Source organism: Cebidichthys violaceus, unplaced genomic scaffold (genome assembly GCF_023349555.1).
Source record: "Cebidichthys violaceus isolate CVI_PGR_0920_01 unplaced genomic scaffold, fCebVio1.0.p SCAF_6, whole genome shotgun sequence".
NCBI lineage: Eukaryota > Metazoa > Chordata > Actinopteri > Perciformes > Stichaeidae > Cebidichthys > Cebidichthys violaceus.
In genome coordinates this window covers 226919-254440 of record NW_027176816.1, presented here as the reverse complement: position 1 = coordinate 254440, position 27522 = coordinate 226919, and the positions used below count along the sequence as shown (strand labels likewise).

At 44.8% G+C, this 27522-nt stretch overlaps 1 protein-coding gene across 1 annotated transcript; it reads left to right on the top strand.

Annotated features, from left to right (window-relative positions):
- Positions 1 to 2827: 2827 nt before the first annotated feature.
- On the top strand, positions 2828 to 26450 carry nol4la (nucleolar protein 4-like a). Its single transcript, XM_068733323.1, is given in 12 exon segments — positions 2828 to 3797; positions 12150 to 12305; positions 13808 to 13919; positions 15180 to 15289; positions 17738 to 17879; positions 18651 to 18688; positions 18690 to 18944; positions 19062 to 19247; positions 19769 to 19957; positions 20086 to 20202; positions 20363 to 20552; positions 21160 to 26450. Coding segments are annotated over 12 exon segments (2055 nt in total). The 5' UTR covers positions 2828 to 3455; the 3' UTR covers positions 21378 to 26450.
- The last annotated feature ends 1072 nt before the right edge of the window (positions 26451 to 27522 follow it).

Below are 27522 nucleotides of genomic sequence, written 5' to 3'. Positions count from 1 at the left end.
ATTAGACGTTTAGTCGAGTATAGCTCAAACTCCATGAGCACTGAATCCTGCATTTCCCATAATGCAACTCAATAGTATCTTTCATTAGCCTCTCCTGTGATGATGTAGTGACCAATAGATTTCCGTCATGACCACCATGTTAAAATATTTCAGCTTCAGAGCTGAGAAAACGTGTTCTGTCCGTCATTTTAGCCTCGACCACAGTTGCTACGGAGAAGAAGCCAAATTCAAAGTACAAAGTGCTGAATTCATTCAATATTGACTCATAAATTACAACTAAAAGTTATTTAACATGCAGATTACAAAAACAGTTTTCTTGACAGTGCAATTGTTAGCGACAGAGATTTAAGCTCTTTGATTGGATTTTTTTTTTTTTTCCCAAAATGCACTCTGAGAGTTGTGGTTATCTTCTCCCCTGAATTCTTTATGTACACAGAGTGAGTTTCATGGAAGTGCATCAACTATGAATTCCATTATGTTGTCTGTGGAAAGAATTAATATGAATTTTATTTCTGGAGCAAGGGGTGGCAGAAATACATCCTCCCACTTGACAACTCTATTTATTCAGACTTTAGAAAGTTCTCACCAGAGCCAGAAGACACCATACTCATGCTGGGTAGTACTGTTATGACTTGTACAACCAGTGGAATGCCCCTTTAAGAAAAGGACTCGAATACCTCTTCCACCACTAGATCCTCGCACACTAGAACATGTTCTTTGGTGGGATGGAGCCAACATTGTCGGTTGGTATCCAGTGAATCCAGACAGTGCGGGTCAGAGTGTAAGCAGCTGGATGTGAAGCTGCTGTCATCGGGCTTGTCTCTGAGTGAGGGGTTTCATTTGGGAGACTGGGGCATCTCAGTTCGAGACAGGCCTCGCTGTGGCCCTCCAGGACAGGAGTTGTCCACCTCACGGCGAAAGGAAAGCGCTCAGTGGGGGGGACTGTGAGCGTAATTACAGCAGTTTTGCCTCATTAAGAGTGAGGAGGCGTGACACTGCCTTCAGGTCTGACAGCTGAAACGCATGGATGACGGCGCTGAGCGATGATCTCAGGGATCGGTGCATTTCAGGAGAGCAATCTGAATCCTGTATGCGTGCATGTTTTGCCCAGCGGTGGAAGAAGTATTTAGATCCTATACTCAAGTTATTATGACACCATGTACAAATACTCAGCTATAGTAAGTTTAAGCCCTGCGTTCAAAATGTTATCTTGGTACAATACTTTCAGCCTCTAAATGTCTTTTCAATATGACAAAGCTAAGAATGAGAAATCCCGTAGGTTATTATTATTATTATCTATATTACTGTTGTGTTATTTACCAAAACTAAAGTATGGTTTATTGTTGTACAAAACTAGCGTGTACGACTTGAAGACCTGCAAACAATCCGCTCCAAATATTGAGTTTAAAAAGAAGTTCGGTAGATTATAACAGTTTGGGTAAATAACCCAACCGGAAGATAAAAGACAACACTAAAACTGGGTCAAAACAATCATTGTCTCTGGTGGTTTTCTAACCATGCTGGGTAACCCAATGTTGCTTTGGTGCTTGATCCAAATTGGGGTCAGTATGATCATATTAAGTTCACAATGAGTCACGAATAAACATGGCTTCATTTTAAGGGGTCACTAACCAGAAGTTGTCTTTTGTTTTTTGCCTTTTTTGCAATGACAACAAACGGTGGATTCCCTTTAAGAGTCGGGTTGAGATGTTTCCTCCCCTGAGGGATGGATGGGGGAGCCCTGGAGCTCATCCTGCATGCAGGCCAGTCCTGAGAGAAGACACATAACAAAACCAAATGATGAAATGAACTGAAATCGCATGCAAAGCAACACACACAGACACACGCACATACGCACACACACACACACGTACGCACACGTGTGTTCAGTCGATCTGTTTGTCGTTCACTCGGGGTGGGGCATTTTTTTTTTTTGTCCAGCATGCCGTTGTCTGAGTCAGGATGGAGAGATGAGGATGGGGCATCCCACTCACCCTCTGCACGGCCGGAGACACTGCTGCTGTCATGGCAACAGCAGCAGTCACCACCGCCAGCATGGGCCTATAATGCACAGGCCAGGAGGAGTCACACACACACACACACACACACACACACACACACACACACACACACACACACACACACACACACACACACAATAAGAGCACGACACACACACACAGGACACAAATCCAGATCCAAAATATGTGCCGTTTGTCGCTTCTTCATGAGTGAAAGTAAAATGATTCTTTTCTTAAAAATGCATTTATTTGTTTTTTATTGGGACAGATGTTGCAATATTGACAATTTAATAAATAGAAACTTACTTTATCTCAAATGATTGGTTAACAGTACTGTGCACCAAAGCACACACATCTTCAATAAGTAGGCCTGAATAAAGACAACTGTTATATGTGGACATTGCCTTTTTGAAGATCATTTTTGTGTTTTTTAGAGGTTGTTTGCATAGTGACTGTATCTAACCCACTTTTTTTTTTATCTATCTACACATCTTTAGCCGCCTGTATCTGCAAAAAAAGTGTTTCCTATTTGAAAGGAAATTGTGAAATCAATGTTTTCTAGCATATTCTTCAGATAGCAAATGTTTTCATGCCCCCACCCTCCCTCACCTTCCACGTCTCCAAATCGGACATTTTCTCTCTGCGTCTGGGCAACATCACGCTGTTTGCAAACCGCTGGCTTTGCTGCAAATTAAGCCAGTCACCAGTGCAATGCAGATATGACTGTGTTTCATTTACGGGATAGAAAGAGCCGACAGCGCAAACGCGATTCACATTCAAACAGGTGTGAGGAGCAGAAACAATCCCAGGTGGCGCATGTTGATCGGATATGTGGCCATAGGAGCACATTGTGTGCATATCTGCGCTTTTTTTAAGGGTTGAGCAACCCGCATCCGAGAATAGTGTTGGCTGTTGAAAAAGTAGGTCGATAGGAACTGAGAGCGACGTTTGTTTCCACGCTTTCGTCTGTGTTCTTTGTTGTTTAGCGAGGACTGTGTTTTTTTTTTTTTTTCACAGCCTACCATTTAGCGGAGAGCGTTTTACGCACAGGTGGGAGATACCCGCTCAGCGTACTGTAGGACAGCCCCCCTCTCTGCTCCTCAGCGGATGATGTGAGGAAGTGACATTTTTCACCGCTGCGGTTCGGGACAGCACTGCTCCGCTGCAAACAGGTGTGCTGCCGTCCGGGTCACTTTAGCTGGGAAACAACAGAGAGGCAGCGTCCCAAACCCGGAACCAAGCCTCCTTTACACGGGACAGCGGGGACCAGAGGAGGAGGATCAACCCGGTCAAGTCTTTATTAGCCTGGGCTGTTTGAACGGGTTCAGACAGAGAGAGCGAGAGAGAGAGAGAGAGAGAGAGAGAGAGAGAGAGAGAGAGAGAGAGAGAGAGAGAGAGAGCAAGAGAGCGAGAGAGAGGGAGAGAGAGAGAGAGATGGCAACGAAAAAGGCGTGCGTGGATGCGCCCAAAAGGAGCCGGAGTCCGGTCGTGTTGGAGGCGGAGATGTTCAGTGAATTTCAGGACTGGTGTCTCCGGACTTATGGAGACTCCGGTAAAACAAAGACCGTCACCCGGCGAAAATATAACAAAATCATGCAGACACTGTTGCAGAACGAGGAGTCGGATGGCGTTTATATCGACAACAGCCACATCAACGCCAAATTCAAATTTTGGGTGAAGTCTAAAGGATTTCAGGTCGGGACCAACGTGTTGGGAGAGCACAACAAGAAGGGAGCTCCGGGGAAACCCGTTCTATATGTCCCGGTCAAGACAACGGTAAAGTGTGTGTGTGTGTGTGTGTGTGTGTGTGTGTGTGTGTGTGTGTGTGTGTGTGTGTGTGTACGCGTGTGTGTGTGTACGCGTGTGTGTGTGTATATGTGTTTGACAGAGAGGGAACGTGCGTGTACACGCGCACAGATGTCCCATTGCCGCCTATAAGTTATCATTATTTCAGGCTGCACACATGCACCTGTCACATGAAATAAAATGACAACTTATGATCTTTTGTCGTCCCGGCTCGCCCTCGTCTTTCTTGATAAAGCTTCACTTTGTCCACATCCCAACCAGAACAGCCCTGCTCTCATCCCTTGCTGCCATAGCAACGCCGGTGCCTTCTGGCAATTGCAATTGTAAAAGGTAGTATCGGCTATCATGCATTGCCATCTCACCGGAGAGGTTGAAGTCCTGTCAGCGGCACGCTCCCGGGTGCAACGCGCGAGATAATTGACTATTGACAACATTTAGTTTGAACCGTGCTGTTCAGGTTCTCGTGCAGTCCGATGTGGTGATTCTGTGCGTGCGCGCGCGGGCGCGTGGATGCAACGGCATGTTCGTGGGTCGGGTAGCCTATGTCAGGGTACTCCGGTGTGTGATGGACTACAGGGCACTAACGTCGACTAAGATAATGTCCGGTTCACCTTTCTGCTGATGTGCGCTCAGCAGATTTGATTGTACGCGATTCATCAAATGACACGCGCCCTCACTGTCCCATCTAAACCGAGCAAACCGGACTGTGTCGCGTGCGTCGCCAAGATTAGTTAGAGAGAACAAAGATGGGGTGCCACTCAATACTCAAATATCTGTCTTTTCCATCAAAATGTGACTGCGTGGCAGACAGCCTCAGTGTTTGCACCCCACTTCTCATTGTCCTGGGCAGGATGCGGATCGGCACTCGTTGCTCTGGCAACACCTGTGTAGTCCAGGATAGTCTGCCTCTGCCGCATTTTTGTATTGTACATTAATACATTAAGCCACCATAAGCCCGTTTAAGACCGTGTTTGCAAAAGAAACATTTTAAAATTAATTCGATGGAGTGTGGTAGCTGTGCGTAATTGGTGACCACGTGAGGGGCTGTGGCGGAAACAAAAGGGTCTGATTGGGACTGATAGCGACGTACGCCCACAGTTGGTGCTCAGACTTCTTCTACGTGTCTCTGGATGACGGGGTGAGATATGTATGCATTACTGACGCTGCAGGTGTGTTAAGGGGTTAAATCACACATTCCTCTTTTAGATAAACATGAACATGGTGAACTGTCAGCAGTGCCCCATTAGCTCTCTTTGTGCATGCGGACACACACACACACACACACACACACACACACACACACACACACACACACACACACACACACACACACACACACACACACACACACACACACACACACGCCATATCTCTGTATGGTGTTTGGGCCTGCTGTGCCAGAAAAGAGAGAACCACCATTTTAAATAAGCGTCTTCAGGGAATAATCTCTCCCCCCCCCCCCCCCCCCTCACCCGCCCTGCTGGGACAAAGTCTCTCTGGACCTCACAGAGCAGAAACACATTTTCTGGTCACAAGTGTTGGCCCCGATTACACTGAATGCTTTGATTTTGGTTTGAATAGCACTGATCCCTCCACAGGTGTTATACCTGTGCGAATGTACAATTTAGATTAAGGCCAACTGCCTTTACAAAACTCCTCTAATCTCCACTCAATATTATGTTTCCCTCTGGGCAAGAGGGCAGGTGTGATCTGTCTCCGCAGGTGCAGATGGGGCCTGAATTGTGTTGTTGATTAGCTTCTGTCTGTGGCTCTTGTCATCTCTTGTCTATATAGTCTTATATGTCCTCTTGTCCAATATATATATTCTAGCATCCTCCAGGTGAGCCTGTTTTCTCTGCGAGCGAGGCCCATCCGATATGAAATAGTTCTCCGAGGTCTGCTTCAACCGTTGGGGAGGCTGAGAAAGTCGTGCAGAAAACAAAAGTGTAACTGACTGTTTATTGGAGGGGAGTGCACACACTTTCTAGTTATTATCACAAGGAAGGGTAAATCATCTCCCTGACTCAGCTCCACTCGAGAAATTCAAACAACAAACATCAGCCAACACAAGCGGCTTCTAATGATGAGTCAGAGGCAACAAATCCACCTATTAAAATGCATTTGACTGTATTTGAAAGCAGAGTTTTTCATTCACTCTTCGTGGGCTTTATAAATAGGCCGTCCTGGGCCAGTGGAAAAGTGACACACGAGCAGACGCACAAACACACACACACAAACACACACACACACACACACACACACAATGGTCACTGGCTCCTCGTACGGCTGCAGGGCCGGGGGCGTGTCTCTGGAGCTCCAGCATTGGTAGCCCTGCTGCAGCTGCTCCCAGGGTGTGCCAAGTTTCTGTATGGGGGCAGGCATGGGGCTAAATGACAGGAGGCTGGGTGGGGGTAGGGATGACGGTGGCTGATGTGCAGACAGAGAAGGTCTCTTCTTCTGATGCATACAAGGCTGCTTCAGTGTGTGACGGGACAGAAAGGCAGGCCACAGTATAGCACACACTCAGTGTCGATGCCTTCCTTTTGAAGCCCGACACAGAATCGTGTTCTTTCTGTATTTTCTCTGTTCATCTCTGTCCTCCCAGCTCGTGCAGTCTGCGCAACTCGGTGCTCAGAGAATCCAGCAGCCCTCAGTGTGGAGATGCTCCCTCGTTTAGCTCCCATTATGTCTTGATTAGAGGACGCCACAGAGGAGGAGGGGAACGGGACCAGAAGCAGACACAGAGATGCACCACACTATCTGAGCACACATACTTTCTCGAGACGAGGGGAGTCAGAGTGCAGCCACTTTTCAAAAGAGACGTTTAAACGCCCCGTGCGTTTCCTTTTTCGGCCGACATGAGCATTGTACTGACAATTTTGAAGTACTGCGAGCTGTTGCTTTTTTGTTGCCATGCCAACTGAAATCTGTAAATATCTTTGTTCGTCGACACAACTAGGTTTGGTGGACATGCTCTCACACACACACACACACACAGACACACACACATGCACACACACACGTACACATGCATGTAAGAGTTTAGAAACACTTGATGTTCAAAAGTTAAAGTTTAAGCGTTCCTTGTGGAGGAGCTGCCAAATATGGATACATTCAACATCAGCCCGTGAAACGCTTCATATTTTAACTTGTTGGTCCAAAACATTTATTACAATCTATCAGACCGAAAACTAAACAGTGTCCTAAAGCTAAAGCGATTAACAGTCGCTCAGAAAATTAATTGGCATCTAGGGCTGCAACTAGCAATTTATTATCCAGCTGTCAATTATTTTCTCATTTTAGTCTATAACATGTTGGAATACAGTGAACAAATGTCCATAACAGTTTGTCAAAGCTCAAGGTGATGCTTTCAGTCCAAAGATATTCAATACAACTATCATAGAAGACAAAAGATAACAGATGTATTGACCCGTTAAGAAGCCAGAAGCAGAGGAATTCATGAAAAGAATAGCTCAAAATAATAGATTGTTCATCAAAATGGTTGCAGATTGTTTTCTGTCGATCAACTCAACAATAATAATAATAATAATAATAAGCATTCAGACATTTCGTTCAAGCAAAATTGCAAAAAAAAAAAATCCAGTTTCAGCTTCTCAAACGTGATGATTTGCTGCTTTCTTTGTTATATGATAGTGAAGTGAATATCTTTGAGGTTTGATCATATATGATAAAGGATGCCACCTCAATCCGGGAGGTTATAACCGGCATTGTTCAGTATAATCCGACATTTTATCAACAAAATGATTCATCGATTAATTGAGAAAATAATCAGCCTCAAAGTGACAGGACAGGATGAGATGAAACAGGATTGCCACAGAAAGAGGTTTTCTTAATAACGCTATCAATTTACAAAATAACGGTTTGTCTTGGGACGTCCTCTCCTCGTGTAGAAATCAGAAACCACTGTTCCCAATCCGTGTCTTGGAAAATCCCCCCTAAATGTTTGTGCTTCGCCGTCAGACGGGAAGAGGAACATCATCATTATTATCTGATTAATTAGTCCACGTTTCCCCTGAGAGGCCCTCTTTTGTGGAAGGGCCACAGAGTCAAAAGAATACTGGCCCTATTATTCAACAGCATTTGCATTTATGCTATTTTAGAATCTCCGGTGCTTTTGTCCCTCGTTTTTTTTTGTGTGTGTGTGTGTGTGTGTGTGTGTGTGTCTCGTCCGTCTCTGGCAGCGCTTATTAGGGGCAACACATGGGCTCACACTGGTGGATTGAAATGGCAAATGCTCCCCACCCCAAAACAAGAACCACCTAGTTGCTCTGGATGGATCGAGCAGAATTGTACCTGTGCAATGTGAGTCAAGCTGAGATTTCGAGACTTTATCGCCACGTTGTGTTCAGACGCTATGTTACGGTGACTTACTGTAAACGGGTGATGGAAACTGTACTGCACGTATGTGGTAGTTCGAGTGTGTGCTCGTACAAAGAGGGGGTCGCTGATCGCATGCTCTGTGTTTCCTCCCTTCAGCACCCTCTCTGTTGCCATGGAGAGACCGTTCTTTGCTTTCCCATAGGAGGAGAAATTAACACCATTTTTAACTGGCCCGGGGGCCTCCCCCCCTGTGTGGGAGATAGTCTGAGTTCTGCTCCACACACACACACACACACACACACACACACACACACACACACACACACACACACACACACACACAGACTCTTTAAGACGGCAATAATCTCCCTACCACACCGCTACTGTCATTTTTAATACCTTTGCCGGGCCAACATTTAACGAAGTGGGACAGTATGATAATAGCCTTAAAATGGACTCTGCTATGATGATGTATGTGCGAGTCATTTGCATACCATTTTGAGTCAGCGGCTGGAACGTCAACAGTGCTAGTCTGCCGGCGCTGGTGGGACTGTCTGTGTCTCCGGCTCGCTGGGATATTGTGGATGTCAGTCAGTCAAATAATGTTCATCATGGATGCAGCCGGGAGAGGAACACACACACATGCACACACACACACACACACACACACACGTGCACACTCACACACAGACATGGGCGTCGGACATGAGGGGTAGACCACCTAATGTGGATTTAATGACAGGGCTTCATGGATTTAGAAAAGATAGAAGGATGACGAGGGTGAAAAGAAAAGAAATAGAAGGGGACGGGTTTTATTAAATATTTGGGGCACTTTGGAGGTAATAGTTTCTTTTATCTTAGTTTTCTTGTCATCTGAATCTTTATCTTGCACTTTGAGTACACACACACACACACACACACACACACACACACACACACACACACACACACAGAAGAAACAAGGATTGTACCATTTACATGACCATTAGCCAGTCACAGAGGGGGAGATAGGGCTGTAAAAGATGACCTGTTGTCACATCGGCAGTGAGATAATCTGAGTCATGAGTGGTGTTGACACAGCCATCTTTACTCCCTACTGCCGAGTACACACACACACACACACACACACACACACATAGAAAGTACCTGAACACACATCACTCCTGCTGCTGCAACTTAAGCTACTTATTGTGCAGCCACCCTACAAAATAAAACACCCTCCTCATTTTTTTGCTTGACTTTCAAAGTTAAAGCTAAATTTCTGCCTTTGAGATTTTTTTGCACTCGTTCACCCGTGAATTAAATTCCTTGTGAGGTGCATCTCTTCTATCTCTGCCGGCCTGTCTTTGTGACCCAGCTGCTTCCCGTGAACCTCCCCTCCTCCTCCTCCATCACCTCCTCCTCCTGACCTGCCTGTGTGCAGGACTGCTCCTCTTTCCCCTCTCTGCTACGGTGTGTGTGTGTGTGTGTGTGTGTGTGTGTGTGTGTGTGCGTGTGTGTGTGTGTGTGTGACTGCCAGCGGGGGTGGGGGCAGCCGACTCAACCCCTCCAGTCTCCTAGCAACAGAGCGGTTTGGTGCGGGACGGGGAGAGAGCGAGCAGGGGATGGGGGCTGGTTGTACAGTGGCTGGGGAGAGCAAAGTCCTACGGGATTAGAAAGACGGAGAGAAGGAGAAGAAGGAGGTCGAGGAGTTTTGCGGTGTTGTTGGCGATTAGGGATGCTGACATGTCTCCTTTGCTCCATAAAAATGGCTCGCTGCTGAGGAGACCAAATATCTACAGCGCTGTTCAACAGCTGTTCTCCTCTGAGATGCTTCAGCTACAAGCTCTGCCCGGTAGACATGTGCTGCACTTAAACACACACCACGCTTACGAATGCACACACACACACACACACACACACACACACACACACACACACACACACACACACACACACACACACACACACACACACACACTCAAAGCATGTCGTGTTTTGAGGTGAATGTTTAACTCCCTGTTGACTTGTGTTTGGAAACTTAAGAGCTTATCGAAGCCGAGGAGTCCGAGCAGACCTTCAGGTGGATTCGCAGTCAAAGAACTGCAGCTTTGCCTGCAAGTTCACTCACTATTTTGATAATCTATTTTTCAAGCAAAAATGTGAAACATTCCTGAGTTACAGCGTCTCAAATGTGGCTTTTCTCTGTTTTGCATCACTTTAAACTGAATAATTGTGTTTGCTGACTGTCTGCCGCACTGCAAAGACATTTAAAGATGTCACCTTGGGCTTTGGGAAATTGTGAAGGGCACTTTATAGACCAAACGATTCTCAAGAAAGAAATTGATAATGAAAATAATAGTTACAGCCTGACACAAAGCAGACATCAGCAGAATTAACTAAGCTAACTAAGGTGTAACACCAGTGAGTGGCAATATAATGTATGTGTGTGTTGAGTACATTCCCAGCAGAGCATCCGGCGTGCGTACGTTGGATATTTTGTTGGGGTAGAATTCAGTGGAGGATGCAGTAGCGATGTGGGTACACTGCACACCCCACAGTTGTATGAGATTATCTAAATCCAGCGTGAATGGACCTGACACCATTGTCCCAAGCAGCAGCAGCAGCGGCGGCGGCGGCGGCGGCGGCGGCGGCGGTGGTGGTGGTGGCGGCGGTGGTGGTGGTGATGTCACCGAGGGAATGATGATGATACCTCCAAGTGCGATAGATTACAGCTGCGATGATGAGGTGGAGGGTTGCTATCATTTCATTTATTATCATTACATTTAGCCCATGCTGACAGGGGAGAGTGGCTAGAAAGAACGAGGGAGAGAGGGCCGGATTAAAACAAACCCGCTCTGTGAGCTGGTTTTAGTTGCCATGGCAACGATCATTACCTCGCACTTGGGAGAGCAGGAGCAAGAAAGAGGAGGAGGAGGAGGTGGAGGAGGAGGGGGGGGGGGGGGGGGGGGGGAAGAAAGAGAGAAGGAAAGAAAGAAAGACGGGACGGAGAGGTATAGGGGGATGAAGACATGGAGGAGAGAAACAGGAGGGAGAAAACGGGAAAAATGAAATGTCAATCCCAGGAAGTGTGCAGAAATGTCAAGGAGAGGGGGGGGGGGGGGGGGGGGGGGCAAAAGTGTGATTCCTCAATGCCGAGGGGACAACTTTTTGAACTCCGGACCCTTCTCTCACTCAAACAAGCAAAGATCACTCCCCACCTAGAACCCAATCTCCAGAAAATGTCAGCGCTTGTCTTATATCTGCGTGTAAGAGGTGCACTTAAAAAAAACAAGCTGAAGAAATGCCCCAAACCATTTTTATTTTTCCCTCCATCTTATGCTTGCTGGGATCCTTTTAAAACACCAGCAGGTGCATAATATTAAGATAAGATCTGGTGGAAAAATGCAAAGTGTTTGTAAGGATTGAGGGGACGAGAGAGTTACTAAAAGATGGAGGCAGAAAGGAGAAGAAAAGCCCCATGTGGTGCTGCGGATGGAGGCTGTTGTCCTGGCGATCCCACTTCTATGGCGTGTCACATGACCCTTTGCCCAGCACACCTGCCCGAGAGAAATCAGTGGCAGTTTCTATGGTGACAGGGTCAGCAGTATGGGAGGCGGGATGCCTGCCAGAGGTTGTGGTAGGAGGGACTGTTAGTCTTGTACAGTGTCGGTGGTGTTATTTTTAAACATTGCAGAGATGAGGTGATGGCTGCCGACCCAGCCGGGCCGAGACTTCTCCACCCTGAGAGAGACTTTCAAAGACAGAATGACTAGTGGACAAAACAAGACAGGTTGTTCCTGTGCTGGTTAGGACACCTTGTGCAGATCTGTAACCACCTGACTCATGACTCATGTGACTCAAAAGATCCTGCACACATCACGTGTGTGCAGGGAGCTCCATTTGCAGCTATAATACATGATATAAATGACACACACATGTCATCTCTGCAAGCCCGAGGCGGGACATTAAACTCAACTCCATTGTCTGTCTCTGTTTTAGTGCTCGGACGGGAATTCGGCACAAGACAACTCCTCTCTGAAGCGCGTAGCTGTGGTGGAAGACTTCTTCGACATCATCTACGCCATGCATGTGGAGATGGGCGCCGACCCGGGAAGAGCACCCAAACATGCAGGCCAAAAGAAGACCTACAAAGCGGTGGGTAAATCCAACCAGGTACCTGCAGGGTGCAGCTAATCCTGCTGAATGCTAATGTCAGCATGAAAACACGACAATCAACGTTTCGATAGATATGTTTTATAGATATGTCAGTAGGATTCACCCTCTGGAGACCATGAATGTTTGTACAAAATTTCACGAACATTCCATCCAATAGTTGTATTTCATTCTGGACCAAGTCATACCTAAATTCTAGAGTCTGTTTTTTTGTTACTGATGCTGTTTGCCTGACTTAATAAACATTTTTGGAAGCGTTCCTTTGTGTGAAAAGTGTCCCGCAGCTGGAGTTAGTTTAAAAAAAATCCCCGTAGGATTATTTTATTATTATATTTGAAAGAAGTGGGCCTAAAGTCAGCGTTCAGCGTCAAACCTTCTGGTGCCTGGCTAAAGGCACGTTAAATTTAGACCTTAAAAAAACCCGGGTTTTTTTCTTTCTTGTCTGAGAAAGACAATAGGCTGTGTGCCTCAGCTCTGGCAACATAATGTATAACATCAAGAGTTACCAAAGGAACAAGTAACTACCTATACCAGAAAAACAAAGTACTTATGGTGCTCAAGAGTATAATGGTGCCACGTGATTGATGTCTCGAGAACAAAGGCAGTCTGAAATATGAGTTTATGTTGCAAACGGAGGTGTGGTTTCTGGTGGCGTCCTGACAGAACTAGGGGCTTTGTATGCAGCGCTCGGTGCAGCATTGTGGGGGGTTTTAGCAGGACTCCGGTACCCCCCCACCCCTCAGGATTGGAAAAAAATAATAATCATAGAGCCTCTTCCTCTTGCCCTGTAGAGAGGTCCTGTCACGTCTCATAGAGTGTACCCTTTTGAGGAGGCAGCATCACTGGGGCAGGGCATAATATGGAACTGTCACTGTGGCCTTCTGGGAGGTGCACGCTCCTCTGGGTGGCCTTTCCCTCTCAGCTGCCTCAAGGGGCCGGGAGGGTAGGGGTGGGGCCATGAGGGTAGAGGTTGGGGAGGGGGGACAGGGAGCTGTGGCAGTGGCAGTGGTGATGGTGGGCCGGTGGGGGTGGGCACCCCTGCTGCCTCTCCATGGTCACGTGAAGGTCGCATTTTACAGGGAAACGCCAGAGGGGGTGAAGAGGGGAGGGTGGCATAGCAGTGGAGGCAAACAGAGGAGGAAGGCTGAGCATGAGAAAGAGGTGTAGATATGAGTCGACTGCACCTGAGAGAGCGGGGAGAGAAAGATGACTAACGCTTGATTTTTTTTTTTTAGATTATCAAAGCAGAAATACGCACAGCTGGAATTAGGCCACTCGAAGGCACGAAAAATGGCCTAAAGGGAGGATTCCTCCTCATGCCACATCCAGATGACACATTATCACTGACCCCAAACTTTCACACATGCACAAAAAAATAAAAAATAAAACCGCTGCACACACAGTTTGAGTTCACAGCCTGAGCCATGACTGCTGCCATTTCTGTTGCTATAACCCGGTCTCCTCTGTTCGCTCCCCCGGCACAGATAGCAGAGACCTACGCCTTCCTGCCCAGAGAGGCGGTGACTCGGTTCCTAATGAGCTGCGGAGAGTGTCAGAAGAGGATGCACATCAACCCGAGCACCGCAGAGTTCAAAGGTAATGGCACACATCTGACCTGTGGAGGGATCGCTAATTCTGGAGACATCATTAACCGATACGGTATTTTTGAGATCAACCTTTAAGAGCGTAAAGCTCAGATCCTTTGACATACTGACATGGAAAAGGGGTTAATTACAATGCCGCAATGCATGCTGGGACGGTGGAAACCAATCAGTCTTCTACTACAACAGCCAGACGTTAGCGTTGTAGGATTTTGTGAAATAATTGCATCATGAGATTCGTAGAAATGTTTATTTGGTTAATCACACAAGATAAAGGAGGGTTCTCTATTGTCCTGTCGCACACTAAAATATGAGCTGATGTGATTTTAGGTATTTTTTTTTACGTGGAATAGTTTTGATATCGAACCTTCATTAATAAAACATATTGTGTATATATCCATCACGGGCATGCTGTAACAAAGACCCAAGAGGACTACATCTCTGGGATCGTATACACCCACGAAAGTGATCACAGAGTCCCTCTAGTGGCCGGTGTGGAGACTGCAGACAGCTCTCAGTCACTTTGTTTGATGCCAGATGAGCAGGCTGCTGCTTGGATTTCAAGCCTTTGCACTCTAGTTATAGTTATTATAGAGCAGAGCTTTAATACTGTGGGTCATAGTAACTATTATACATTAATACGCATATTTCAGAATCAGTGTGACTTACGCTTTCAGAGGATTTATTTTCGCTTATGCTCATCACATATTAACATCCTTATACCCGTTTTGAAATCATAGAAAAAAGATGCTCCTTATAACTCCAGAACTTGCCTGACAATAGTCACATTTTTGAGTTTCCTTCGGTATCAAAATAATCCAATAATAGTTGTATATCCATAGGTACATTTCAAACAGGACCTGCATGGTAACAGCTAATTCGGCATAAATTTATTTGTGCCAATTTAAAGTACGGGGGTGATTTTAGTTTTAATTGTAAACGTAACCAAAGATGTAGTGGAGTAAAAAGTACAATATTTGTATCAACTGTTGAGGAGTAGAAATATAAAGTAGCATAAAAAGGAAATTCTCAAGTAAAGTAACATTTTACTTAAACAAAGTATTGGAGTAAATGTTGGCTTCTTAGTTACTTTCCACGGATCCAAAGTCCAGAACATTTTAGACTGACTGAGGACTAGTTCTAACTTCATTCGTCGTCCTGCATCTTTTTGGATACCAAATGATCAATATCTACTCAGAGTTTGCATATATTGTTTTGTAATTTGCGTGTTTTTTTTTTACTCTACTATTGTCAGAAAATGACAGACCCACCTCGCTGGTCCCGGACCTCATTGACTACAACATGCCTCTCACTGCCACCTACCTGAAACAAATGAAGCTGCAATGCATGACAGCCACCGAAAGGGTAAGTTCTGCAAAAGGGCACCGATACATGTGTCCTGATGGATTGATTAGAAAATCAATCGCTGTTAACGGCTCCTTTTTCACCACGTTTGTATTTGTATATCGATTCGCACAAATCCTCGTGGTTAATGTTCGCTCTAGTCTCATCGGAGGCTGTGGGGAGAAGCACTTAGTGCGGGCAGAATAAGACATCCTTCCTCTAAAACTTTGAAGTCAATAGTAAACATTCAGAGCCGTCCTCCTGCTGGGGGGAGGAGCTCAGTGGGAAATAAGGATTAGTAAATCATCTGCATGACGTCATGTGTGAGACCACTCCCATTGTGTGGCTGTGACAGAAACACTCAGAAACCACTGTCACTAAAGTGCAGAGAGCGCTGCCTGATGATGATAATGTAGAACCTCACTCGCGCATAATTAGGATTATCCGGAACAATGACCCAGGCTGTGATTTGCGGGTGAGTACAAATTAACAAATGCTCAGAGTGTTGGTCACATCTGTGTGCAGACTGAGAATGATCAGGGCCAATAATTTCATAATTAACCATCACAGAGGGTTATCTCAAGTGTTGTAGGAGACTTGTAGTGATTTGTTCCATATCTCCTCAGAGAACGGTTCAAAGCAGCAGTTGGTTTAAAATGCAGCAGGTTTGTTCTGTTGACAAAAGCAGATCAGTGGAGAAGCTGCGAGTTTGTCGTACCGAGTGCGCTGCCAACTGTTTGCATGTTGTTTTGCAGAACTTTGGCTATTGTTAAAGTGCAACTTCTCTTTGACATATGGTAAAGAATCACATTACATACGGTGACAAAGACATGCCTCATATTGGTTTTCTGTCCTTGTCAACCAAACATTCTCACTGTTACATAACTCAGTGATCAGATACACGCAGAGTTATAAAATCACCACTCAGATAGGCTCTGCAACTAGTGATCGTTGGTCCTTAAACCATCAGAAAACACAGATACCAACCAAAATGTCATCTCCAGATTGCTTTTTCTGTCCATACAATATTATCATACTTTCAGTTGCATCCACTTATTATGATGTATTTTAAGGTGTGTTTGTACATATTTTTTTTTTTTCTACCAACATCTAATAAGTTTATTCTAGAAGTAAATTCTTTGCTAACTCTTTTTGATAATGAACCCTTTCAGAAGTAAATCCCCAGACTTCATGAATTATATACTTTCCTAAAGCACAGACATTAATGATGCTTGAAACGACGTAATTAAAGACTCTCTCTCTCTCTCTCTCTCTCTCTCTCTCTCTCTCTCTCTCTCTCTCTCTCTCTCTCTCTCTCTCTCTCTCTCTCTCTCTCTCTCTCTCTCTCTCTCTCTCTCTCTCTCTCTCTCTCTCTCTCTCTCTCTCTCTCTCTCTCTCTCTCCCCCTTTAATGCTACATTGCTCACTTGGTACCTAATGGAGTTGTCACAGAGCATTTTGGTCCTCCTCAAAACCTTTACAGAGGGACACATGCATGTTCCAAAGAGTCGAGTGCCATTTGTGTGCTCGTTCGCGGCCGGGATGAGACGGCGAGATGATATTTGAGCTCTGTTCTCATCGCACAGTCGTAGTTTTGCTCCCCTTTCTGCCAGCTGAGAGAAGAGAGGTCACTCATTTGTGTCAACATGATGTAAACTGGCTGCTTGTTGCTCTAAAATGTGCTCATGGCTGTTAGCAGGTATATATATATATATATATATATATATATTTACTGTAGTTCGGAGCCAAAGCTCCGGACAGCTTTTGAGTAGTTTGTGAGATTATTCCGCCGTCCTTTGCTAATCCTTTACCCTCATGGTTTACTCATATTTGTGTTACGCTACAACAAGCATCCTTAGGGTCTCTACGTAACAGAGTTAAAAATAGCAGCGCTCCAAGAGACATAACAGGGAGCCTCCTGCATTTTTTTTTTCTGAGCCAGACTTTGGCACGTTCTACTGAGATTTAAATCAACAAAACGTCATGAGCGGTTTGTACTTTGAAAGCATTATTGGTCGCGTTTGTTCCTCCTCTGTTTCGATGCAGTGATGAGGGACTAGATTCACGGTCTAGATGTAAAGCTCAGCTGAAAGCTGAAGCTGATCATCCCTATGACATAGCTCAGTAGAAGCATAAAGAGGGAATTTCATGCTAAAAACGCAGGATTTGTGCTTTGAAATGCTTTTTTTTTTCTCCACAGAACAAAGATCAACAATATTAACATATTAAAGGGATTTCTTTTGTGGCTTTGTATGGACAGCAGGATCAATTACACCAGCAGTAAACCGCCGGCATTGCTTTAGAATAAACTAAAAGTGTGAACCTAAGATGCAAAAAGACACAGTGAAAGTCTGTTCTTCTCTTTATCTCTACGGGACAAATGGGAAACTTAACGGTCTTTCTCCCGACACTCGGGTTTCACCTCCAGGTTTCCCTCCCTGCCTCACAGTCTCTGCCTTTCTACCCTCAGGATGACAGTTCGGTGAGCAGCGAGGACATGAACGGCGTTGAGCCGACCTGGGTCGCAGCTGAGCCGCCACCAGTGCCTGAGCCGAGTCCACCTAACGGAGAGAGAGTCAGCAAGCCGGCGGCCCCCATTAAAGAAGAGGATGGTAAAACATCGCTAACTGTAGACATCTTGTTCCGTTACTGGTTTGATGTGGGTTTTTTTTTTTTAAATCTGTTTTTGCTTCTTTTTAGCTGTATTTACATCTGGAATCTAAATATTTATTCTCTATATGAGAAGGGTACAGATTGAGGATGCACAGGAAACAGCTTGCCTTGTTCTTAGTGGACTAATCCATATAAATCCACTCTTACAGGGGGTGGGACACCACCGCATCCCCAATCCATTGTGCACACCTCTCTCTCAGGGTACAGGGCTTAGAGAAGTAGGACAAAGGCCAACATTAACCTTCACAGATTAGGCACCACTATAGCAAAAAACCACTGAAATATAGAACGACTCTGTCCTCGTCAACATAGGTGTGCATGTGACGCATGTCGAAATCATCACAATAAAATCAGTCCATGGCCATAATGTGGGTTTAAAAAAAGCTTTAATTTGCGCTCACCAGGAAGTGAAGGCTCCCTTCCCCCATCAGTCCCTCCTCATCCTCATTTTGAACTCAGAAGAATCCCCTCTTCTCCCCGAACTTTTATTTATCTTGACAGTTGACCCCAATACTCACTTCCCTAACAGTTTCAGAAAGCACAACATGAGGCAGGAAGTCCCATCCCCCTGTAGTCGCACACCCACTCTGTTGTTATCCAAGACAGAAATAGTGCCTATTGTAGTAAACAAACCCACATGAAGGCAAAAATGATGACAAGCATCCGCACAGCTCATCTCCGTATCTTCCGTTGCCTCCCACTTCTGCCAGATGACGTCTCCTCGGAGAGCGGCAGTGCCAACGGGCTGCCGGCCCCTGACCTCCCCTGAGGCGCTGGCTGTGGGTGGGAACCCCCCAGATGGTGGGGCCCCTTACGGGGAGGTGACAGAGAACGGGCTGAGCGCTCCCCTGGACTTCAGCACCACCTCGCCCTCGTCCACCTCTGAGGATCAGCAGCCGGTCAATCTGAGCGACAGACTGCTGCCGGCGGGGAGCTCGCCACCAAACTCTTACCCCGCGGAGCCCAACAGGAAGTACCCCATCAAAACAGAGTACACCAACAAGGTAAGAACGGAAACTTGACTCCATCTTTCTTTCTCGTGAGGAGCCAAACTTGAGAAGTGACTCTGTATAATCTATAATAATGGTATTTTTTTGGGGTGTATTTCTGTGTGTTTTCAGTCCCCTCCTTACAGCTCAGGGAGCTATGACTCTGTGAAAACTGAACTGAGCATGAGCGCTGAGGACTTGACCTCTGGTCGGGCACAGATAATTGACGACGACGACGACGACCACGACGACCACGATGACAGTGACAAGATCAATGACGCCGAGGGTATGGACCCTGAGCGACTCAAAGCCTTCAATGTAAGTAACCTGTCAAAATGGTGAGAATGCAAAATTCGGTCCTGTTGAATATCACCCAGCCTTGCTGAACTATTGTTATTATGCCTATATTGTACTTTGAAATATTAAAAAAAAATAAATCTCATATCCTGACTTCATATAGGCACATACTCAATGCTGCCTATTTATTCTGTGAAAAACACCATCTGTGCATTTCTGAGTCTAAGGGAAACGAATACAGTAGAGTTGCAGAAATGCAACCATGAGTGAATAAGCAAACACTGGAAATATTGTCCTGAATATGAGCAATGATTCAATTTCCACTGCTCCTGTTTTCATCACCTCCCCCTCCCCTTTATCCTCTCTTCTTCCACTCTACCTCTGATGCTCCCCCATCCCCTGCCTTCCCTTTCCTCTCTTTTGTTTTCGACTCTCACACCCCTCTCTCTCTCTCTCTCCACCCGGCTCCCCCCCCCCCCACTCCATTTTTTTCTGCTCTATATCCCCTCTCACCCCTCCCCCACGCTCTCTGTCTCTGTCAGATGTTTGTGCGTCTGTTCGTGGATGAGAATCTGGACCGCATGGTGCCCATCTCCAAACAGCCCAAGGAGAAGATCCAAGCCATCATCGAGTCCTGTAGCCGCCAGTTCCCAGAGTTTCAGGAGCGCTCCCGCAAGCGCATCCGCACCTACCTCAAGTCTTGCCGCCGTATGAAAAAGGGTGGTTTTGAGGTACAAAGTGCCTCCAGCTAAAACGTATTAATTAATCGGTATTAATCCGACATGCAATCATGAATCCCAATAACTCCAGTGTTTCACATTTCATAAAAAAAAAAAATCTCGCTGACCCCTTCTGGCAGATACGACCAACACCTCCTCACCTCACCTCTGCCATGGCTGAGAACATCCTCGCTGCTGCCTGTGAGAACGAAACCCGAAACGCTGCCAAGAGGATGCGGCTCGATGTCTACCAAGCGGTAAATGTCTTGGCAGTTGGTGTTTGTGAATTTACCCAGCAGGGATTTTTGGGAATGTGCTAGAATGGCTATGCATCATTAACGCCAAACTGCACACAACACAAACTACAATATCCTCCCCCCCCCCAAAAAAAAACTGAAAACATTTCATTTCTCACAGGATGAACCCGCCTCTGCTGACAAGACCAACTCGAGGGACCCGGCCTCTGTGGCCCCGTCAGGGTTCACCATCTCCAGCGCAGCTTTTGCCCAAGACCAGCTCTACACCAACGGAGGCCTCAACTACAACCTGCGGGGATACGGGACAGTCGGCAGCAACCAGCAGAACTCTGGTGCTGCGCACACCAACGGTGAGGAGCTTTTTTTTTTTTTCAACCAAACAAATGAGGCTTGAAGAAGAATTATTAATCCTGTGTATTTAGAAGGAAAGGATATTCACCACATTGCTCCTTTTGATAAAGGGTTGGTTCACGCAACTTACAACTACGCAAACATATGTTCTAATTTTAGTCTCCACCTCTGAGATTCCACTTTGATATGATTGCTGCCTTCATACTGAACCCGAGAGCTCGTGGTTACCACACGGGAAGTCACAATATGCTTGGCGTTCAAGTGTTTAAGTTGTGAGAGAACACGGCTGCTAGGCAAGAGCCACCGAGGATAACAATTTAACAAGCTAGTGAGAGGGTAATGTTATGCAGGAAAAACAAAGGCATAATGAAAAGATGATGCCATTGGAATATCGACATTTTTTCTCCCTTTCTTTTGAGATATTGAGCCCCTCTTTATTGCATTTCTGCTACGTTCGGGGTATTTAGTCTTAACGTAGTTTGATACCTCGACATAATGAAATTTCTCAGGTTCCTGGCCCTCCTGTCATGTCGTGTGGTGTATCTCCTATATTGCATGTTTTTAAAAAAAAAAAAAAATCTTTAACCATCACAATTGTGTCTGCAGGTCCCACAGATCTGAGTATGAAGTCAGTCGGCCCAAACTCCACCTCCTCCAGCTCCAACAGTCACGGCCAGGGAGGCGGCGGCGGCGGAGCTTCGGCTCAGCTCAGCCCTCCGGAGGTCACGGCGGTGAGGCAGCTCATCGCAGGATACCGGGAGTCCGCCGCCTTCCTGCTCCGCTCAGCGGACGAGCTGGAGAACCTGATCCTGCAGCAGAACTGAGTCCGAGCCAAACCTTCTCACAGCCTGTCCATCTCTGTCGCCCTCGGTCACACATCTCTGGGCAGACGTTCACACAAAGACTCAAATGTATACGAGTGATACCGCGGCGCACAGTGGGTCCAGTAGGTACGGTACCTTTACTTATTCCCACGTGTTTATGTGTTTGGACGGGCCAGAACATATCACAGGCTGACAAATGTTTATTTATGCATTTGGTTCACTTTGACCTTAGTGCCCTGTTATCTGTAGCCATTCATCCCATTCAGTTCATTTTTAACCCTTCAACCTCCATTCGTCTCAGGAAGCGACGGTCTATGTGAAAGAGTTATCTTCATTGGTGCACAGGGGAGAACCAGAACCTTAAATTAGCTGTGACCATGATGCCACATTGGCTCGTTTATGCAGATGTTTGGCCAAATTACAAGTTAAATGGCAGCGATTTAGTACCATTACCGTGTTTCTATTTGTACACAAATATAAGACGTGCTGTACAGTGGCATGATCCGATTGGGTCGTCTGAAATCGAGTCATTTCTCAACGATGATTCGCTCCAAATTCACTTCCGTCACATGGTAAGTTTGGAGTATTGCTTTCCGAAAGTCTGCAGACAAATCGCTGCTAAATCCACGGACCTCAACAGCTACTGAAGGCTGTTCTGACTTAAATATACGCAAAGAAACAGGACAGTGTTCGACAGTTTTGACCTGAAAAGTTCGACCAACAGATCCGTCAAAGCTATACCTCGGTCCTGTTCTGGTGGAGTGGTTTCCAGAATCTTAGACACGACGGTTACTAAGAGAGAAAAGACTCATTCCCCAACGTGACTTTATTTTCAGTTATTATATTATGAATATTTCTATCACGGGCAACTTCTCATTACTTAAAAAAAAAAAACGAAAGGAGGCTTTTTACGAAGCCTGGGTATGCAAATTGAGGTCGCAGACACCTGTCAGGGAAAAAAAAAGGAGATTAATATATTGTTTAGACTCTTGGTTTATAACCAGTGCTTCTGGAAAAGAGGAAAAACGGTGCAATATTGAAGATAATCAGTAATGGTGTGCTTTACTGAAATGACTCTCAGACTTGCTGAAGCGTTTTAAGACAAAAAGACAGAGAACTTCACCACAATCTCCTCTCGCTGTAACTGTCAAGATGTAAAAAAAAAAAAAAGAAAAAAGAAGAAGAACCGATATCCCATGCAGCATTGTAGCCAATTTCAATGTTGTTTGTTGTGAATACCGATCTTTATCGCGAACCTCATAACTGAGGCACTTTCATGGGATCAGTCATCCGTAGTGGTAAACAGAAATGGGACCTGGCAGAAAAATGAGACTTAATGTTGCACGTCTTCTTTTTCTTTTCTTTTTTTTTTACTTTAAAGTGATTTTTTGGGGTCTTTTTGTGAAGGAATCGTCCTGTGAGTATTTTGTAAGTTTAAAAAGGAGCATATTGAGCTCACATGCATCGGTGTAACCCTGACATCCATGTGGCTTTACTGGATGTAGTGTGAGTGTGTGTGTGTGTGTGTGTGTGGGCTGTATCATCCCCTCTGACCTCAGCTGTGTCAAAACCCCCTCGCTCTCATCTCCATCATAGATGTCATGTCTGAAAACACACTGTCTGAAAAGAAGCAAGAGACAATCTTTGAAAAAGATGTAATCGCATCACAGTTTACTCTCCCAGCTTTCTGCAAGTGTGTGTGTGTGTGTGTGTGTGTGTGTGTGTGTGTGTGTGTGTGTGTGTGTGTGTGTGTGTGTGTGTGTGTGTGTGTGTGTGTGTTGGTCTGAGGGCACACAAGAGTACTCAAAGCAGATCTAGAGCACAGTCTCACAACAGACACTTTTAATGGTGAGTCACTCGGCACAAAAACATGTTGTGTAAGTGTGTGTGTGTGTGTGTGTGTGTGTGTGTGTGTGTGTGTGTGTGTGTGTGTGTGTGTGTGTGTGTGTGTGTGTGTGTGTGTGTTTTTAATACCTTTTTTTTCCGTTGGTGTAAGTGTTGGTATTGACAGTATGTTTGTGGTTTTCTGTTTGTGTATAAGTGGAGTGACCCAGTTTGTACCACATCAATCTGTGAAGATTTAATTCAGTAGGCTGAAACATTCCAAACAAGGACAATGACTCTTCAAGCAGCCGAAAAGTGGCTCGCACCTTATTGATTAGTCAAAGTTTAGAGAGATATATTTCTGTATTTATCACAAATCTTATCAAATTTATCAGTTATTTATCATGAATCAGTCTATTTCTCACCACCGCCGGGCTGGTCTAGAGTTGGATTTACATGCTAAACGACCATTTCTCATTTTTATTCCCATGTCATGATTGGGATGCATTGCATTTAAATTATTTTTAACTATTGCAAGTTTGGAAGCACTTTATAGCTCAGGATTAAGGTAACATAACAGTGATTTGAGTGTGTCTTTACCTCATTTGGATTATCAGCTTCAGTTCAAACATAGCAAGAACTGATTATGACAAAGGACAGAAGCAGCGCTGACTCTGCTTTAATGATGGAAAAAAAAAAAGCAAATAGCTCTTTTTTTGAAAACCTTATTGGAGCTCAGTTTGAACTCATTGCAGGGGGGTGTTTGATAAAGAGACTCTGGAAGGCTTATTGTCGCAAATTAGCCTATCAGCTGGAACCAGGACGAATCTGTTTCATGAAGCTGGTTTGGAGCCGATTCTGGTTTGTTCCATGAAGAGGAGTGGCTCGTAGTGATGAACCTACAGAGCACTTTAAAAAGTGAGTTTTGGCACATTGTTTGGGTGTTTGCAAATCATGTGAAACGTTTTTTGGCCACTCAAAAAGCCAGTGTACACTACCTGCGCAGCACCAAACCGCAGACAGACACAGTCAGCGACTAGCCGGTGAACATAGTGGAGCTATTAGCAGCTAAAGAGACAGATATTTCCCTCAGTAGATGGTGGAGACCAAAAACAGAGCTTAAACAGACAAATTAATGATAATGTTACTTTTGTCATATCTGCTTAATGTTTAAATAAGCAACTGTTTGGTAACAAGTTCACCATGTCAACTTCAAAAAGTCATGATATGTCAATATTGTGTTCACAGCTTGATTCCGCTGCATCCAAGTGGCCAAAAGAAAATTTGCAGTTTTAAGTTATCAGTTGGATTCTGTTTCTCGGTTTGTACAAGTGACACAACCGCTTTCATTCAGTTTGCAGTGCATTTAAAAGCACATACATTGACTTTAATCCAGGTTGATCGATTCGTTGTAAAACACAGTTTAAGCCTGAGCTGAAGCTAAGCTTCAGTTTAAGCCTGAACGCTGGAATTCGCCTGGTTCAACCGCTTCATGAAACACCCCTCCGGGCTCAAACAGACGTAATCATAGATGTACGTGGGACCTGAGTTCCTCACACATGTCTTCCTTGTCTCCTCCAACCTGCTCGTTCATCACTGCAGCCACAGCAAATCCTCGCACTTCACGCCAAACTCAGTGATGTCACGCTGTCCCATTGTCACAACCGAACATTAGCTTGCAGATTTGTAAACTGTCTTAAGTCTACGCTGAGCAACATTTGTGCTGAAGTTACTGTGATCACCGACAACCACTTGTTGTCATGTTGTTGTTTAGTTTTTTTCTAATAATGCCCAATGGATTTTCTCTTTGTATTGACTGGACAATGTAATCTATTGGTGTTAAAATGCCCTGGTAGCTTGTGGATTGCTTAAGTGGTCAGATAAATGTACTGTATAGCTGTACAAAGAGTGATACAAGATGTTTTAAACCTTTTTTTCTGTGGGTACAGCACTGTTTAAAAAAAAAAAAAAAAAAATCAAAGTGCTTTTTAGCCTTTGCTTGTTTTAACTTATCATTTGGTGGTGGTCTGTATTACTTCTATTGTTATTTATATTATTTCAATTGTTGCCTCTCCTGCACTGATAAGAGACTGTAGCTCTGTGCAGGAGGTCGTACTGTAAACCTGTGTGAAGCTTTGTATTCCCCCCCCCCCCCCCTCTGGTTTTGGACTCAGTGAAAGTGTGATGTTTACATGTACAGTTTTTCAGAATACATTTGTGTTTTATTCAGGCTATATTTTCTTTTCCTCACCTATACCCTAAATCTGTGTACATTTGGCCAGATGCTTTCCTTTTTCGTTGTTTCATTGCATCAAAGTGCAGACGTGACCTCTTTGACTTCTTGGTCATGCGGTCGCGAAGCGTGCCGTGACAGCTGGATCGGGTCGGCTCGATGTTGTGGTGGCTTTCGGCATTTAAAAAAAAGAAAAAGAAAAAAGAAAGGTAAATCTTAAGTAAAAGGGAGCTTCACAACTTCTCAAAGTGGACCAGCAAAGATATATTAAGGATCAACTTTAATCAACCGTTTTAGAATACTATTGTGGCCTAAATGGAGATCGGTGGGGCGGAGGTACATTTATTATGCTACATTAAGCGCTCAGAACCTTTTAATGTCCCGGCCGTATTGTCAGGGAAAACTCCTTGTCCTTAACCCGACTGGTACCCTGAAAGGTACACTTTGACCTGTTGTAATATCTCCTTGGTAACATGAAGCCATTCCCCTCTCCTGGCCTTTTTAAGGGGAACCCATAAACCTCAGGAAATACTGAATCTCCAAGTTTAGTTTTTATCCAGTGATTTCTTCTGAAATGAGATTTAAATCTCTTAACGAAAAACCATTAACATTTATATGAGATGTCTATTGTTTTGTACATTCATCATTGTGATTTAAAAGTGGAACTTTTTTCCAGTACCTGTGACCTAATAGTTTGATTTTTTTTGGAGTGTTTATAGGTATGGATATTTATTATTATATGTGAAACAAAAAGACAAAAGAAAAGGTTGAACCTGTTTCATTTGTATGTTTCATGCAAAACTGTCCAGGTGAGATTCTCTCTGCCTCTTACATATCACTGATGAGGGACCATGTGTTTGTTCGGAAATAGCGCTTTTTCAGTGTTGCATCAACGCTATGAAAAAAAGAAAAAGGAAAAAAAACAAAACAAAAAAAACACCAGTGGTTTACCAACAGCAGAGCTCCAAGGCGCTCCTCTTCTCCTGAGATGTCAGTAATTGAATAAAACAGTGCGATGAGCCATCAAACTGAGACCTCACTTGTTTCCTTTTTTCATGAGATTTGTGTCAGAGCAAAGTGTCTTCAGGAGTGACGCTCTTTGTCCACAAGAGGGCAGCTGAATGCAGTGGGAGGAGGTTAAAAGGTGCAGTCAGACCTTCACATTTTGTTTTGTTACAGCTTTATGCTTAAATGGTTTAACTTAAATGACAAAACAGGTTTTTAGATTATTTTTGGGGGCAAATTTATTTAATAAACATGCTTCCCCATTGGGAGGGTATTGCTGCAGTGATGAGCGGCGCCTGGTTTACTCCAGACATGACAAAACGGTTCACATCAGACCAGAGAGTTGCATTTCTTCTGAGAGTCCTTTAAGAGCTTTGTGTTCACTGAGGAGAGGCCTCCTTCAGGACCTTCTGCCAAAACACGCAGTTTGAGTGTGGCAGTGACGGTGGTCCATCTGGAGGTTCCTACACAGAGGATCTCTGGAGCTCTTGCTCAGAGTCCAGCTTGTTCCAGACTTCTACCATTTAAGAATTATGAAGGCCACCGTGCTTCTGGGAGCCTTCAAGCAGCAACGTTTTATCTGTAGCCTTCCTCAGATCTGTACCTCAGCACAATCCTGCCTCTGCAGGATATTCCTTCGACCGCATGGCTTAGTTTCTTGGCTCTGATGTGCATTGTCAGCCGTGAGACCTTATATAGACGGGTGTGTGTGCCTTTCCTCATCAAGTCCAATCAGTTGAATTTAGCACAGGTGGACTCCAATCAAGGTGTGGCACCGACTCGAAGGTGATCAAGAGAAATGTGAAACACCTGAGCTAAATATCTGAATATTATGTCAATGGGATATTTCAGTTATTTTTCTTTTTGATAACTTTGTCAACATTTCTAAAATCCTGTTTCACTTTGTCATTATGGACATTGAGTGTAGATTGATTAGTGAAAAAAAACAGATTTTAAATGATTTTAGCATACGGCTTCAATAAATTAAAATGCAAAAAAAAAGTGCATGGATCTGAGTACTTTATAAATGTATCCATAAAAATACACACAATATGCAAGTATAGTGAAAGGGAGAACTGTGCA